A 14,812-nucleotide genomic window follows, 5' to 3' on the forward strand; every position below is an offset into this window, starting at 1 on the left:
AATAAAACTACTCCTTCTCTCTGAGTCCAATTTGATGAATCAAAATACTCCTTCTCTCTGATTCCAATTTGATGAATCAAACTACTCCTTCCCTCTGATTCCAATTTGATGAATCAAACTACTCCTTCTCTCTGATTCCAATATGATGAAACAAACTCGAGCCGAGACACAGGGGTGGGTAGCACAACAACTGCAGAAAATCTGATTCATGTTTTGGGGAAAAACTTTGAGTGTCTTTCCGTAGCAATTTCCCCTGCGAGCTTGCTGCAGACTGGGAGAGGGGTAATCCATCACCCAGTATTCCTGATAGGGGAAACATGGCGGCCCCCCTCCCAGGCCAGCAAACCTCACCCTCGCCGCATACAGCGCAGCACGGGTCGGATCAGCCTGCCTATCAATTACAGAGTCAAACGTGTCTGGAACGGCGTGTCTGGGGAGTTATCGGTAAACTGCTTGCTACACCACCTCTGTCTGACTGATCCGGTTGATGTTCCTTCATTTCCCCCCTGGTACTGCTGAGGAAATGACAGGCGGGTCCAGACAGACAGGGATCTAATGCTAATCTTCCCATATGTTAGGCTGAGCTGCGAGCTAGCCTAGCGACAAGCCTCAGGGGCTGATGTGGCCCCAAGGGCCCTGACTGGCAGCCCTGGCTCTTACCCGCTCTCCCACGCTGGAGGTGGGAGTAGAGGGAGTCGGAGGGGAACCTGAAACAGTATCACAGGGTTCACCTGTCCTACTAGAAACACTTCCATCTCAACGACTTATTAGCATTTTAGAATAGTCACATATTTTACTCGTAGGTTGAATCATTAATCACTTTCGCAATTGCCAACCCTGTCACATATAGGAGTATAAAGTCCCAACTGAGAAACCATATGCAGAAATAGTTCAAATAAAATAATCAAACAAAGGAAGAAAAGAAGGTAACTTTGAGAAGAGTAGGAAATGTTATTTAGAGAAACAAAAGATGTGGTTCCATTTTAAAAACAGTGTCATTTATGCCCCGGGAGTCACCATAATCGCTGTCCAATCGCACTGACAATGCCCCTCCCAAGAGGGAGGGCACAACAGAATGTACAGCAACAAGGATCCAATATGGATGCCAACGTCATAGAAGAATCCATCTTAGGTCTGTAGGAGCTAAATAGTAGCCTTACCTTCAACAGCATACTCTTCTGCTTCAGAGGGGCCAACAAGGACAGGAAGGAGAGGAGAGAGAGAGAGAGAGAGAGAGAGAGAGAGAGAGAGAGAGAGAGAGAGAGAGAATGAACAGATTAGACAAACAGCATTTGGAACAATTACCATATCCAGACATGATTCCAATGTAGTAGATATCCAATTAATTACATATCCTGTCGTAGTTCCAATTTGTTAAGCAAAACACATGTTATCAGAGAAGAGGTCATTTACAAGAACAAAAAAGCACACTTTGATTCATAAGATCTGTCCAGGCAAAATTAAATAATATTTTTCCCATGGCTTGATCTACAATGCTTGGAAAAACAACCGAAATGTGAGACTGCAAAATGTGAGGTCCTCTTCCAGCCGGGGGCTTACATCAATTCTAAGAAAATCAACTGCAAATGGAAGGAACTGGGGAAAAATGTGCATCAAATATAAGAGTAGGCCTGGGTCCAGTGACTGAACATTATATCCACTTAACATCTCAACCACTCATCCATCTCAACCACTCATCCATCTCAACCACCCATCCATCTTAACCACTCATCCATCTCAACCACCCATCCATCTTAACCACTCATCCATCTTAACCACCCATCCATCTTAACCACTCATCCATCTTAACCACTCAACAGCTTAACCACTCTATTACAAAAGTGCTGAATCGAGTTAGAGCAACAGTCCCTAATGACATCTCTCCAACTCCATGATCTAGAGAGAGAGAGAGTCAGAGGAAGCCAGTTGTAAGAAAGATGCTTCTCTAGGATCATCATCACATAATCAAAGATCCACTATTCATGGAAAAAGCCTCCAGCCTCCTACTGTATCAGACCCTATGGAGAGTTGAACATTTTGATCTTTTACTTGGCCCGGGCCTTAGCAATAGTTTGTTATATCATAATCAACTTTTGCTGGTACATTGCGTGCTTGTGCCTTTATTTTAGTATAATTGAATGTATTTTTTATGTATAGTGAAAGCCTGTGTATGGCAAGACGACCAGGAAGTGCTGTTTACCGTCACTTTTAGTATTAAGATTTCATGATTTCATGGCACGGCGGCCATTTGGGAACCTGCAACGTGCCATTGAAGCCCCAGCGTGGTTCCACAGAGAGCGTCCGGTGCAAGACGAGGTCAACCACTACACATCTACAAAGTGCACGTTCCTCAAAAAACTTCATTCACAGACTGCATTCGTCCAGTATACTAATCGTGAACAGATCCGAATCAATGTCCACTTATCCATCTTCACTAGACGCTAGCTGTGCGGCACTGGCTTGATCGGTTCCTACGAACATAATAATGTACCTATGCAGTGTTTATCTGTTTTCATCTGTACAGAGCCGCTTCTCTCAAATGCATCCTTTGTTGTGTCATTCAATGACTTGCTGTACGATTCATTTCCCCGGAGAAATATCTACAAGGTCTTCTCATTGAAATAGTATTCTATGTTGTCATTATACAGAGAGAAAGGCTACAAAGAGCCTGGGTGGGTTGGCGTAAAAAGGCAATCGATGCCTGTGCCTGGGCCCCACTGACACCAGAGAATCCCTTAGAACTCCTCCGCCGCTCCCCATTGATTCTCAGATTAGAACACCCACAATGCTGCTCATGAGGCAGGCAGCTGCTGTAAAGCAGGAGGTCAAGAGAGCAAACATTTTAGTCATTTAGCAGACACTCTTAACCAGAGCAATTTAGGGTTACGTGCCTTGCTCAAGGGCACATTGGCACCTTCTCCCCTAGTCAGCTCTGGGATTTGAACCGGCACCTGCTCAGTTACTAGCCCAATGCTCTTAACCACTAGGATACCTGCCGACAAACCCAGACGTGGCTTGCCAATGGAGAGAGATGCATGATTCCACACCAGAGATTAAGCCGGAGCTTGGTTGTCTAATGTAATGATTGTTATGATTGTCTGGCCATGGTTCTACCCCCCCACCCCCCACCCCATCCCTCTGATTTGGATGGTTCTCAGCCTTGCCTACCCTATCTTTTAGAGACACACTCGGCGAAAGCCTCTGAGTCTCTGTTCAAGGCAGGCAGAGCATGAAAGGGATGGCTCCCTTTTTCTCCAAACTCACGATTCATCGCTCAAGTAATTATGGGGCCTGTGTAAAAATGTTCCTCGGAGACGGTTAATGTGGATTGTATCCCGTTGTCCAAAAGTGGATGGAGCAGCAAACCTCAGTAGACTTTATTTTTCAAACAGTAGAGTTAACATTGCTTAGGGAATTACTGGGAATATGACACGGAATGAAAGTGAAGGATCTGACGATAAAAGATAGTCAAGCGGAAGCTCTTATTTCGGGAAGCTGGGTTCCCCCATTGAGAATAGTGAGAGATACATAAAAAGCCAAGCATTAACATCATTCCTAACATTTCTGCACCTAATAAAAATGCATTGTGAGCAAGTCTGTGCCCTTTAGGGATCGGACACTCCACTGGGCTTGTATACAAACATTACATGACAATTTTCAGGTTAGATACTGTGAGATGATAGTGTGTTTTTGTGATGGTGTTCTCACTTCACCGGAGCTAGACTTTCCCTCTCCCCTGAGAGCCAATAGCATGCTGCCTCGAGAGGGGATCCTTCCAGTAAACGATTAAGATCATTATTCATATAAAATGCTGTGATTATGGTCTGTTTTATAGACACGGGACGACTGTGTCTCTCTGGGGCATTGGAACTAGACGAGAGAACATATTTTGGAATGAACAGGAAAGAAAGTATTTTTTATTTAACGACGCAAGTCAGTTAAGAACAAATTCTCATTTACAATGACGGCCTAACCAGGCCAACTGTGCACCGCCATATGGGACTTCCAATCACGGCTGAATGTGATGCAGCCTGGATTCGAACCGAGGACTGCAGTGATGACTCTTACACTGAGATGCAGTGCCTTAGACTCCTGTGCCATTCAGAAGCCCACTCAAGAGCCCAGTAACCAAAAGGTTGGTTCAAAGTCACACTGCCGACTAGGTGAAAAATAGGTCAATGTGCTCTTGAGCAAGGCAGTTAACACTAATCGCTCAGGATAAGAGTGTCTGCTAAATAACTCAACCTTATGGATGGGAAAGGCTGAGCTCTGATTATGGGGAATAGAGAAACCTATAGGAGAGGAGTTTTCCACTCTCAGATCCGTAGAGGCTACCGCAGTAGCAGACGTTTAAAAATGGGGGAGTCAGATGGGATCATGGCCAGAATAACCTCAGAGCCCAAACTCGATTTGAAAATAGGACTCATGTGGGATTAGAGGTCGACCGATTAATCGGAATGGCCGAATAATTAGGGCCGATTTCAAGTTTTCATAACAATCGGAAAACTGTATTTTTGGATGCCGATTGAAGCTATACTGTTACACTGGCAATACAAAAGTGCCTATAAGAACATCCAATAGTCAAAGGTATATGAAATACAAATCGTATAGAGAGAAATAGTTCTATAATTCCTATAATAACTACAACCTAAAACGTCTTACCTGGTAATATTGAAGACTCATGTTAAAAGGAACCACCAGCTTTCATATGTTCTCTTGTTCTGAGCAAGGAACTTAAACGTTAGCTTTCTTACATAGCACATATTGCACTTTTACTTCTCCAACACTTTGTTTTTGCATTATTTAAACCAAATTGAACATGTTTCATTATTTATTTGAGGCTAAATTGATTTTATTGATGTATTATATTAAGTTAAAAAAGTGTTCATTCAGTATTGTTGTAATTGTCATTAGTACAACAACAAAAATAAATCGGCCGATTAATCGGTATCGGTGGTTTTTGGTCCTCCGATAATCGGTATCGGCGTTGAAAAATCATAATGGGTCGATCCCTAGTTGGGATGTTTCTTTTTTCACTCCCCAAGTCAAATGAGTACAACACCACAAATAGACAAATAAAACATGAATCTAAAAGAATACAGATGCAGGCTGTTACAAAAACACAAGAGGATGTTGGATTCCTTTACTCTTCCCAAGTGGCTTTGGAGGAAAAACAGACTTGTGTCTATCCTTGTGTCTATCCATGCTTCTACACCTGCATTGCTTGCTGTTTGGCGTTTTAGGCTGGGTTTCTGTACAGCACTTTGAGATATCAGCTGATCTGAGAAGGGCTATATAAATACATTTGATTTGATTCCATCTCTACTATGGAGAGAGGAACACGTGTGTGCAAGAAGATAATAAACTTTCCATTACTATTATTCTACTTTGTACAGTATAGAAATCATGCAAAGAACTGGTGATGAAAGTCAACAAGCAAGTCGTACAAGCATGTCTATAATTCCAATGTAACCCTAGTTCCACCTTACCAAAGTAATTGATACCCAGAGGTACTTTTGGAATCACAGATATTTCCCCACAGCTCAAACGTTTCCTTACATACTGCATACGCGTCTTCAGGGGGTTGGGGTCAGTTTAAGTGTTCGTCTCACTTCCCTATTCACTATGCTGAAGGCTATAGGGTGTTGCTGTGGCAACTAACGATCTCATTGACAGCAGCTGCTCCACTGCACATCTGACCACAGTTGAGGGCTGGGAGCAACATTGGAAGGAGAGCATGGTCGAGATCAGTGGAGGCTGCTGAGGGGAGAACGGCTCATAATGATGTCTGGAACGGAGTAAACGGAAAGGGATCAAATCATGTGTTTGATGTATTTGATACTGTTCCACTGATTCCACTCCACCCAGTACCACGAGCCCTTTCCTCCCCAATTAAGGTGCCGCCAACCTCCTGTGGTCAAGATCCTATATATATTGTCTCAGCCCTGACAATGGGAGTCGTTGTCCCAAAGGAGGGAAGGCAGATGGTCTGTTTATCGTTCTGCTTACCTTGGACAGATTTTGACAGGAGAAAAACCCTCTCGCTTCACCTCTTCCTCTCTGACATGGTCGACTTCCTGCCCAACTAGACATGCAGGCGTTGCATTGCGTTCATTTTCAAATAATATTTTTGCAGGGATCTCTTTGTGAATGATTTTCACCGAAAATGTTATCTATGCCGAGCTGGGCAGCCTGAGCTTTTGCTATCTCATCAGGCGCTAGGCTTTGGTCTTCTTCAATGGTTGAGTGCCACATCATCAACTGTGCAGTCGGGTATCAGATTGCTATGTCATACGATGTGGTTAGATGATATCTTAAAAACCTATCCAGACGTTGTAAGTTCTGGTATTTGCTGCAAAGTAGTCAGGAAGGAACTCGACCATGACTGCTCACACTGGGGGAAAGGCTGGTGAGGACAGCAGGAGGTGCCATGTGTAAGGAGCTTTTGCCATCTCTTACATGTGGTCTGTACTGAAGAAAATATACCACTTCCAAAAAGCAATGGTCTGTGATTGTTCAGCAGTGTGTTGTAGACTACACATAACACACAATAGCACTGCAAGCTCTTAGTCCTTGGTCAGCTCAGGAGCAGAAGCACTGAGGCCCACCCTCACTGTGGGAGTTAAAAACCCATGGCAGCCACACACCAACACCACATAGCCTAACAGCAAACATACAAATATGGAACGCACATGAACACAGCACAGCCCCATGGTAGGACACATTAGAGACCTGCAATGTGAAAAGCCACTCAGAGTTCAGTGACCATGTGAAGTGCTGGACTGAGTTGATCATTTCAAAATGGAGCAACTAGAACCCGATGTCACATGTGGCAGAGACATGAATGTTCTCAATTTCTTTCAGCAAAGGTAAACGCAGAGAAACACAAAGCCACAAAGCTAGGACCCCCCCCCCCCCCCCCACCCCTTTGTAGGCAACAAGTGATCTTTAATTGAATATGTCTTAGGTCATCTCCCACCAGTTTCCTCTCATTACAATTACATTTAAAATCTGACTTATTTTACATTGTGTGACTCAGTCTCTCTCAACCAGTCACCCACATGCTTTCTCACACATGGAAAAATAGAATAAATTCTACAAGCAACAAGCACTGTCAAAAATGATATTGTGACGAGCTCTCATGTTGAGTGGCATGTAAAAGTAGCCTTGATCTTCTACAACTCCCATATTACAAACAGCCAATACTGGTTTAAAATAGAAAAGACGTGAGATAGCAAGAAAGAAAGAGTGAGAGAAAGAGTGTGAGAGAGAGTGACAGAGAAACATCAGCGCCACAGGTAACTTCCACAAAGCTGTGAACGATCTGAGAGACAAGGCAAGAAGGGCCTTCTATGCCTTCAAAAGGAACATAAAATTCAACATACCAATTAGGATCTGGCTAAAAATACTTGAATCAGTTATAGAACTCATTGCCCTTTATGGTTGTGAGGTCTGGGGTCCGCTCACCAAACAAGACTTCACAAAATGGGACAAACACCAAATTGAGACTCCGCATGCAGAATTCTGCAAAAACATCACCCATGTACATCGTAGAACACCAAATACCGCATGCAGAGCAGAATTAGGCCGATGCCCACTAATTATCAACATCCAGCAAAGAGCCATTAAATTCTACAACCACGTAAAACGTAAAAGGAAGAGACTCCCAAACCTTCCATAACAAAGCCATCACCTACAGAGAGATGAACCTGGAGAAGAGTCCCCTAAGCAAGCTGGTCCTGGGGCTCTGTTCACATTGTAAGACACTCAATAGAGTTTGAGTAAGTCAGTTCTAGGAAGTTATTTTCATCAGGGGGCTAACAGTTCTCTGTAGTGGAGACAGAATAACAAGAGTGATTCTGAAACATTTCCTAATTGGACATACACTAATTAGGCGGAATATGATAGTTTTCTTCATTCAAGTCGACTGGAGAGGAGACGGAGCAAAGAGGGTCAGAGAACCGGTAAACGGAGGAGCACAAGACAGTCTGCCATCTGGAGAGAGTTATCACTGTCTGTGGAGTTAGAACATAGTAAAGTGTAACAATAACTTTACTCAGAAATGAGCCTGCTCAGATTTAGATCTCTTTTAGCCCAAGGGCTAGTCTAAGAGTCCTTAAGAAATATCAAAAAACAGAAATGAGAAAAACAATAGCAAGGTAGAAGCACAAAAACACAAAACAAAGACACACATTCATGTTACACATTCATGTTATCCTATACATATTAGGAGTTACACATTTTCTATAATTTCCCTGATAGTCAGCCATTTGAGTGCATTGTGTAATTCTATGGAAGACCTCTGGTAACCACGTTGCAGAACCGTTCCGGCTGCCTTAGTACAAGCTATCTGCAGTCCCTTTAGGCCACCAACACCTGCATTACTCTACACGACAGGCCAGTAGTTCACTATGGATGAGAGCATCTGAGATTTGTAAAAAAAAAACAATTGCTCTGGCATATATTTCACAATTCTTCTGAGCATACAGGAGGTGCCAATGATTTTGTTGCAGAGCTGTGAAATGTGTGATGACCAAGGGAGACTTTTGCCTAGCTGTACACCTAACAGCCAAGTCTCTGAAACCTCTTCTATGTGTGGTCTGCCAACTGTTTCTTCCTTTTTCTCTTCACACATATTAGCATTGCTGTAACGGTTCTCTTGTGGAGAAGGAGAGTCGGACCAAAATGCAGCGTGTAGATTGCGATCCATGTTTAATAAACAAACGTAAAAACACGAATCAATTACAAACACTACAAAACAAATAACATAAAAACCGAAACAGCCTATACTTGTGTAAACTAACACAGAGACAGGAACAAGGACACTAAGGACAATCACCCACAAAACACACAAAGAATATGGCTGCCTAAATATGGTTCCCAATCAGAGACAATGATAAACACCTGCCTCTGAGAACCACTTCAGACAGCCATAGACTTAACTAGAACACCCCACTAAGCTACAATCCCAATACCAACACACCACATACAAAAACCCCATGCCACACCCTGGCCTGACCAAATAAATGAAGATAAACACAAAATACCTCGACCAGGGCGTGACAATTGCCTTGGTTTTCTATGTATTTAGCACTAATTTGTTTTTTCCAATTTGAAATACTTACGTCAGCCTTATTTAGCTGCCTTACAGAATTGCCTGTTACATAAACAGTGGTATAGTCAAAAGCACAAATACTGTACATGTTTGAAAGAAGCAATGTCTCTTTTTGTTGATGGCACAGCTAGAGCTGTGGCCATGAAATTTTGTCAGCCGGTGATTGTCATGCAAATAACGGCCATTTTCACGGTAATTGGCCGTTAATTATCATAAACAAATGTAGCATCTCCTGGCTTCCACAAGCGTCTGATGAAGACCGTTGAAACATCAACATTTTAAACAGTTTAACAAATCCACCTAGATGACCCACCCAAGTCAGTATTACGCCCCAACCAACACAGAGAATAAACAGCTTACTATGGTCAGGGCGTGACAGATACAAATGTTGGGCTATATCTTTTGATTTTTTAAAATCAATTGTAAGGCTGCATGATGCGACTCGAAAGAGTATATGAAAAAAGTTGTATGAAAGACATAAGCTCTGCTTTGTTTTTTTTTGCGCAGGCTGCACACACGTCATCAGTCTCTCATGCACAATTTGACAAGCACTTGAGAATGCCTTGAATTTCCCAGCTGTATCCCTTTTGTGTGGCCGTAATGGCCCCTAAAAAAATCCATGCCTTTTGTGTGGCCGTAATGCCCCCTAAAAAAATCCATCCCTTTTGTGTGGCCGTAATGCCCCCTAAAAAAATCCATCCCTTTTGTGTGACCGTAATGCCCCCTAAAAAAATCCATCCCTTTTGTGTGACCGTAATGCCCCCTAAAAGAATCCATGCCTTTTGTGGCCAGTGGCCGTTGTGCCCTTGGGCTGAATATAATAGTTATAATTTCCTTCTCCCGACTGCTTGCCGAAACACCTCTCATTCAAATTGCTCTCCGTCATGTGATCGGGTCTTTCTAACAGGTTACAAGTGAAAGTAGGCTACTAATGATCATCAGCAGCATCAGAGCTTGGAAAAGCTTAATTACCGTGACTAAATGTTCACGTGGAATTTGACTGCCATCATGACTCGTGATAATACGGTCCCCGTAACAGCCCTAGGTACAGCAAGCTCATTGGGGACAGGGAGGATATCCAAAAGGCTGGAAGGCAGTGTCAATATTTGGGGCCATGTTCAGAATCCCCAGAGAGAGGATAGAGACACCTCAGGTGTATTTGTACTGACAAGCTGCCGGAGGTTTCCCACATTGTGTGTATGTGTGTGTGTGTGTTTCAAGTGTGACTGTGTCTGCACTATTTAACCATGTGTTTGTCAAGCGTGAATGTGTCTGCACTATTTAACCGAGCAAGCATTTCCCTGGCTTGAGAGAGAGAGATATCACGCGCACCAGCATAGCTTACATAATGACATTTGATTTCAGGAGATTGAGCATTTATTTTAACTTCGTTTTGACTTCTAATATAATATCATTCATGTGTCAACATCATTCAAAAAATAGATGACTGGTGCTCTGTTAAGTAACAAATCCATTTTAGACACTGACATTCCCCCCCTCTCCGTCCAGCTTTTGAAGCACAGAGAAACAGTTGCTTTCCCTGACAGGGTAAATGATCAGTGTAAAGATGAACAAGCATTGAACAACATAGCAGCATGTTGTGGTGGGGCATTTTCAAAATGTCTGTTCGCTTTGAGAGGTTGTCGCTCGCTGCTACATTAGCAGGTGACACAGATGAGATAAATGCTGTCAACCACAGCAGGGGATGCCAGGCACGATTGAGAAACCTTTCAGACTTGCTGCAGAGCCACAGGATTGTGAAAAAGTGTCCTCGGCTTTGAGATGACAACAGGAGCAGGCGAGGTGGATAAGGGCTACGTCTTGTGAGGAAAAAGCACCTTAATAGTATTTCCTTAATCCTCCTTTAAAAATGACCTAGATAAGTTAACTCGGTAGCTTTTGTCTGAATATTAGGAAAACCTGGACAAATGACATCTGAAAGGCATATCCCTGTCCTCGTAACACAACACAAATCCCCCGGTGATTCCAAACTGAGCCGAATGAGAAAAAATAGATGTGATTGGATTAACTAATTATAACGACAATTGCTAAATGACTGAAAATATTGGTATTATTTGAGGTAGGAGCCGTAACTACAGTATAGCATGTTGATGATGACAGACAAGGAGTACTGTGCATCATAAAATGCTCCGTCTTCATAAACGTTACCTATCAACTATAACGAACAGCGAATTGGATTACATGTAGCGTGTTAAATGTAAATGAGAAGCTCCTATCATAAACTACTGAAACATTTGGCAGCTAACATGTGGTGCACTGAGGTGGAATTTCAATGCAGATACTCCACAGTATATTTCCACTGACTAGAACAAGGGCAACAAAAAAACTATGAAAGCCAAAGAAGAGAAGTTAATATAATAATAATAATAATAATAATGAAAGAACAGAAGAGTTTGACTTCATACAGTATCAGCATGTCAGTCCCAAACTCCTCCGCTTCATCCCTCCATGAAACATGTTATCAGTGAAATTGAAGGCCTAATTGCACGGGTTCATCAACCTCCCACTGAGCAACAGGGGGAAGCAGCACAGAAGTCAGTCACACTCAAATGAGGACAATTGGACATACAGTACAGTGCAAGTACACTGTTAAAATGATCTGCTTAGTAACACAAAAACTAGTGGCAACTGAGCTGCCACCAACTTAAAGGAGACAAAACCTTGTTGAAACACATCATCCTGAAATGTTTTGCAACATGACATGGTGTGTTGTGCAACACCTTGTGAAGGACTGGTAGCACAGAGAGAAAGGGTTGAGTCTTGTTTAGTGCAGAATTAGATACCTTCTCTTTTGGTAAACATTGCTCTCTCTAAAGCTTATAAACACCATTGTCATGCAAAATTAGATCACTTTTTCTGTAGTGTCTTGATTGTTACATTTTTTTAATGCATTTGATCTTTTACAATTTTATACCATTTTAGCAGGTATTGTCAAGCAAAGCGTTCACACCACCGGCTGTAACTGGAGGTTGAACGGCAAGAATTCAGGATTCTATACATCTTCCACTGACAATCATGAACTGGAAAGTGGTCCATTCATCATGATCCATCACACCTCATGGCACAACAAGCTTAATACTAATATATAAATATACTTTTCGTTCATCAAACATGTATACAACATTGTGTGAAATAATCAAAAATCTAAAAATGAATTACCCACAATCCTCTAAAAACATCAAGTTTCAAGATATGAAATGCAAGGTGATTTAAAAACCAAAGACTTTGTTAGGGTGTGTACAGGAGGCGAAGTAAGGTGCAGGAGAGCAGAGTGTAGTGAATAGAGTGTAGCTCACTTTTTATTCCAGTCCAAAGAAAGCACAAAAGTACATAAATGTGCCCAAACACGGAACATAGACAAAAAGTATGGCGCGTAACAATACCCACATAACATAAATGCAATTTCACACAAAGACATGGAGGGGAATAGAGGACTAAATACATGCAGTGTGATTAGGGAATGAAGGCAGGTGTGTATGGAACAAGACAAAACAGACGGAAATATGACAAATGGAGCGGCGATGGCTAGAGAACCAGTGACATCGATCGCCACCCGAACAAGGAGAGGAGCCGACTTCGGCGGAAGTCGTGACAGTACCCCCCCCCCTTCCCCTTGACAAGCGGCTCCAGCAGCCTCTGGTACGACCCGACCCGGAGGGCGAGGTGCAGGGCGATCCGGCAAGCGACGGTGAAACTCCCGCAGCAGTTCAGGGTACTGAACGCCTTGAATCCAGGATGGAATGAACGGAGTACGCCGGGACCCCCTCGATGTCCTGAGAGGGCGGAGGAACCTCCCACACCTCAGATTCCTGGAGAAGACCAGCCACCACCGGCCTGAGGAGAGACACATGGAACGAGGGGTTGATGCGGTAATCGGGGGGAAGCTGTAACCTGTAACATACCTCGTTCAGTCTCCTCAGGACTTTAAATGGCCCCACAAACCGCGGACCCAGCTTCCGGCAGGGCAGGCGGAGGGGCAGGTTTCGGGTCGAAAGCCAGACCCGGTCCCCCGGTGCGAACACCGGGGCCTCAGGTACAAACATGTGGTCAACAGAGGACTCTAGATGAGTGTGGTGCAGACTCACCTGGGTTGACGCCAGAGTGCCCTGCCTGCTGCCTCGACTCCCAGAGGGACCGACACGGCACCGACCGGCAGTGTGCCCTCTGCGGCCACAGATGGTGCACGTGATGGCCCCTCCTCCAGCCTCCCTACGCGCAGCCCCTCCCTCTCATGGGCACAGGAGCGGGGCTGCTGGAAGATGGAACCGACAGAGCCCCCTATGGATGTCCGCAGGTGACCAGCAGGTTATTCAACCGGATGGACAAATCCACCAGTTGGTCAAAGGTGATGGTGGCATCCCTGCAGGCCAGCTCATGTCGGACGTCGTCGCGCAGGCTGCACCCTGTCGTTCTAGTCTGCTCCGGCAGCCAAGGTCCGGAATTCCAGGGCGAACTCCTGGGAGCTCCTCGTCCCCTGCCTCAAATGGAAGAGCCGCTCCCCCGCCGCTCTACCTTTGGACGGATGGTCAGAGACGGGAACTCCTCAAAGTGGTCCAACGCCGCGTCTCCTTCTCCCCACACAGCTTTTGCCCACTCCACTCTCTCCCTTCCTGAGGGAGCTGGATGAACGGTGGCCAGGTAGAGGTCCAGTTTTAAAAGGAACCCCTGGAACTGTGCTGCGTTCCATCATACTCCCTGGGAAGGGAAAGATGCCTCCCACTGGGACTGGCTCCAGACGGGACGGGTAGAGGTAACCCCAGTTGCGCTGGTCGAGGCACTGGAGACTCCCTGTCTCTCCCAGCGGTCCATGGTTTGAACAACGCGATCCATCATGGCACCAAGATGATGTAACATGGCAGAGTGATCCTGGACGCGCTCCTCGACTCCTCTAACCGGGGTACCTGCTCCTGTTGACTCCTTGGTGGTGTGAAATCGCCGGTGACGTCGATCGTCGAACGCCACCCGAACAAGGAGAGGAGCTGACTTTGGCGGAAGTCGTGACAGACTTCCAATGAGTTCAATCACTCAATGTTCTCTTTCTTTGATTATCCTCATGAAAGATACGTATATTAAGTTGGATTTATTTTTACATTATGTTTGGTAAAATGAAATGAACAAATCATTGAAAGGACTTACACATTATTGTACTATTGATGTTGATTAATGTGTTGTCCACTATGAATAAATAAATATTTAAAAATATTTTGACACTTCTCAAATGACAGAGAAGTGGGAAAAACAGATTGAAGGGTTGGAGCAGGGAACTGAATCCTGGTCTTCAGTGGGGAGAGAGGTGACATCTGTTTAATCAAGGTGCATCAACACCAGATCATGGGCTCAGCGTGACCTGCAAGCATTTTTATTATGTATATGTTGGCGGTTTTTTGTTGTCAATTTCAATTCACCCCAGAATAATTTCTTATAGTGTGGCTTAGTGATTGAGTGGGTAAAATGTCAATGAAATGTACCATTTTACTGCCCCTGCTGTTTATAATCTGTCTAAATAAATCATTGAAAACATAAAGGTGGAATAACACAACAAAAATATTCTCCTTTGGCCATTATCATCAATCATTATTTAGGCTATAACGCATTGTTTGTATGACAAACGGCTTTTGTGTTTTAATCACAGGATGTTGGTGGCTTCTTAATTTGGGAGGACCGACTCATGGTAAT

The 14,812-nt window shown here is 43.9% G+C and overlaps 1 protein-coding gene across 7 annotated transcripts in view; it reads right to left on the bottom strand.

The window, feature by feature from the left end:
• LOC124013620 (neurexin-2-like) overlaps positions 1 to 14,812 on the bottom strand; it is a 1,135,017-nt gene that overhangs the window by 908,883 nt on the left and 211,322 nt on the right. For 5 of the 7 annotated variants that reach the window (XM_046327950.1, XM_046327944.1, XM_046327947.1 and 2 more), the window contains exon 3: positions 1,161 to 1,181. In XM_046327950.1, coding sequence (XP_046183906.1) covers positions 1,161 to 1,181 — 21 coding nt within the window. The remainder of the gene's footprint in view (positions 1 to 1,160; positions 1,182 to 14,812) is intronic. The other 2 variants (XM_046327948.1, XM_046327945.1) reach the window with 1 other exon arrangement.

Source organism: Oncorhynchus gorbuscha, linkage group LG25, assembly GCF_021184085.1.
Source record: "Oncorhynchus gorbuscha isolate QuinsamMale2020 ecotype Even-year linkage group LG25, OgorEven_v1.0, whole genome shotgun sequence".
NCBI lineage: Eukaryota > Metazoa > Chordata > Actinopteri > Salmoniformes > Salmonidae > Oncorhynchus > Oncorhynchus gorbuscha.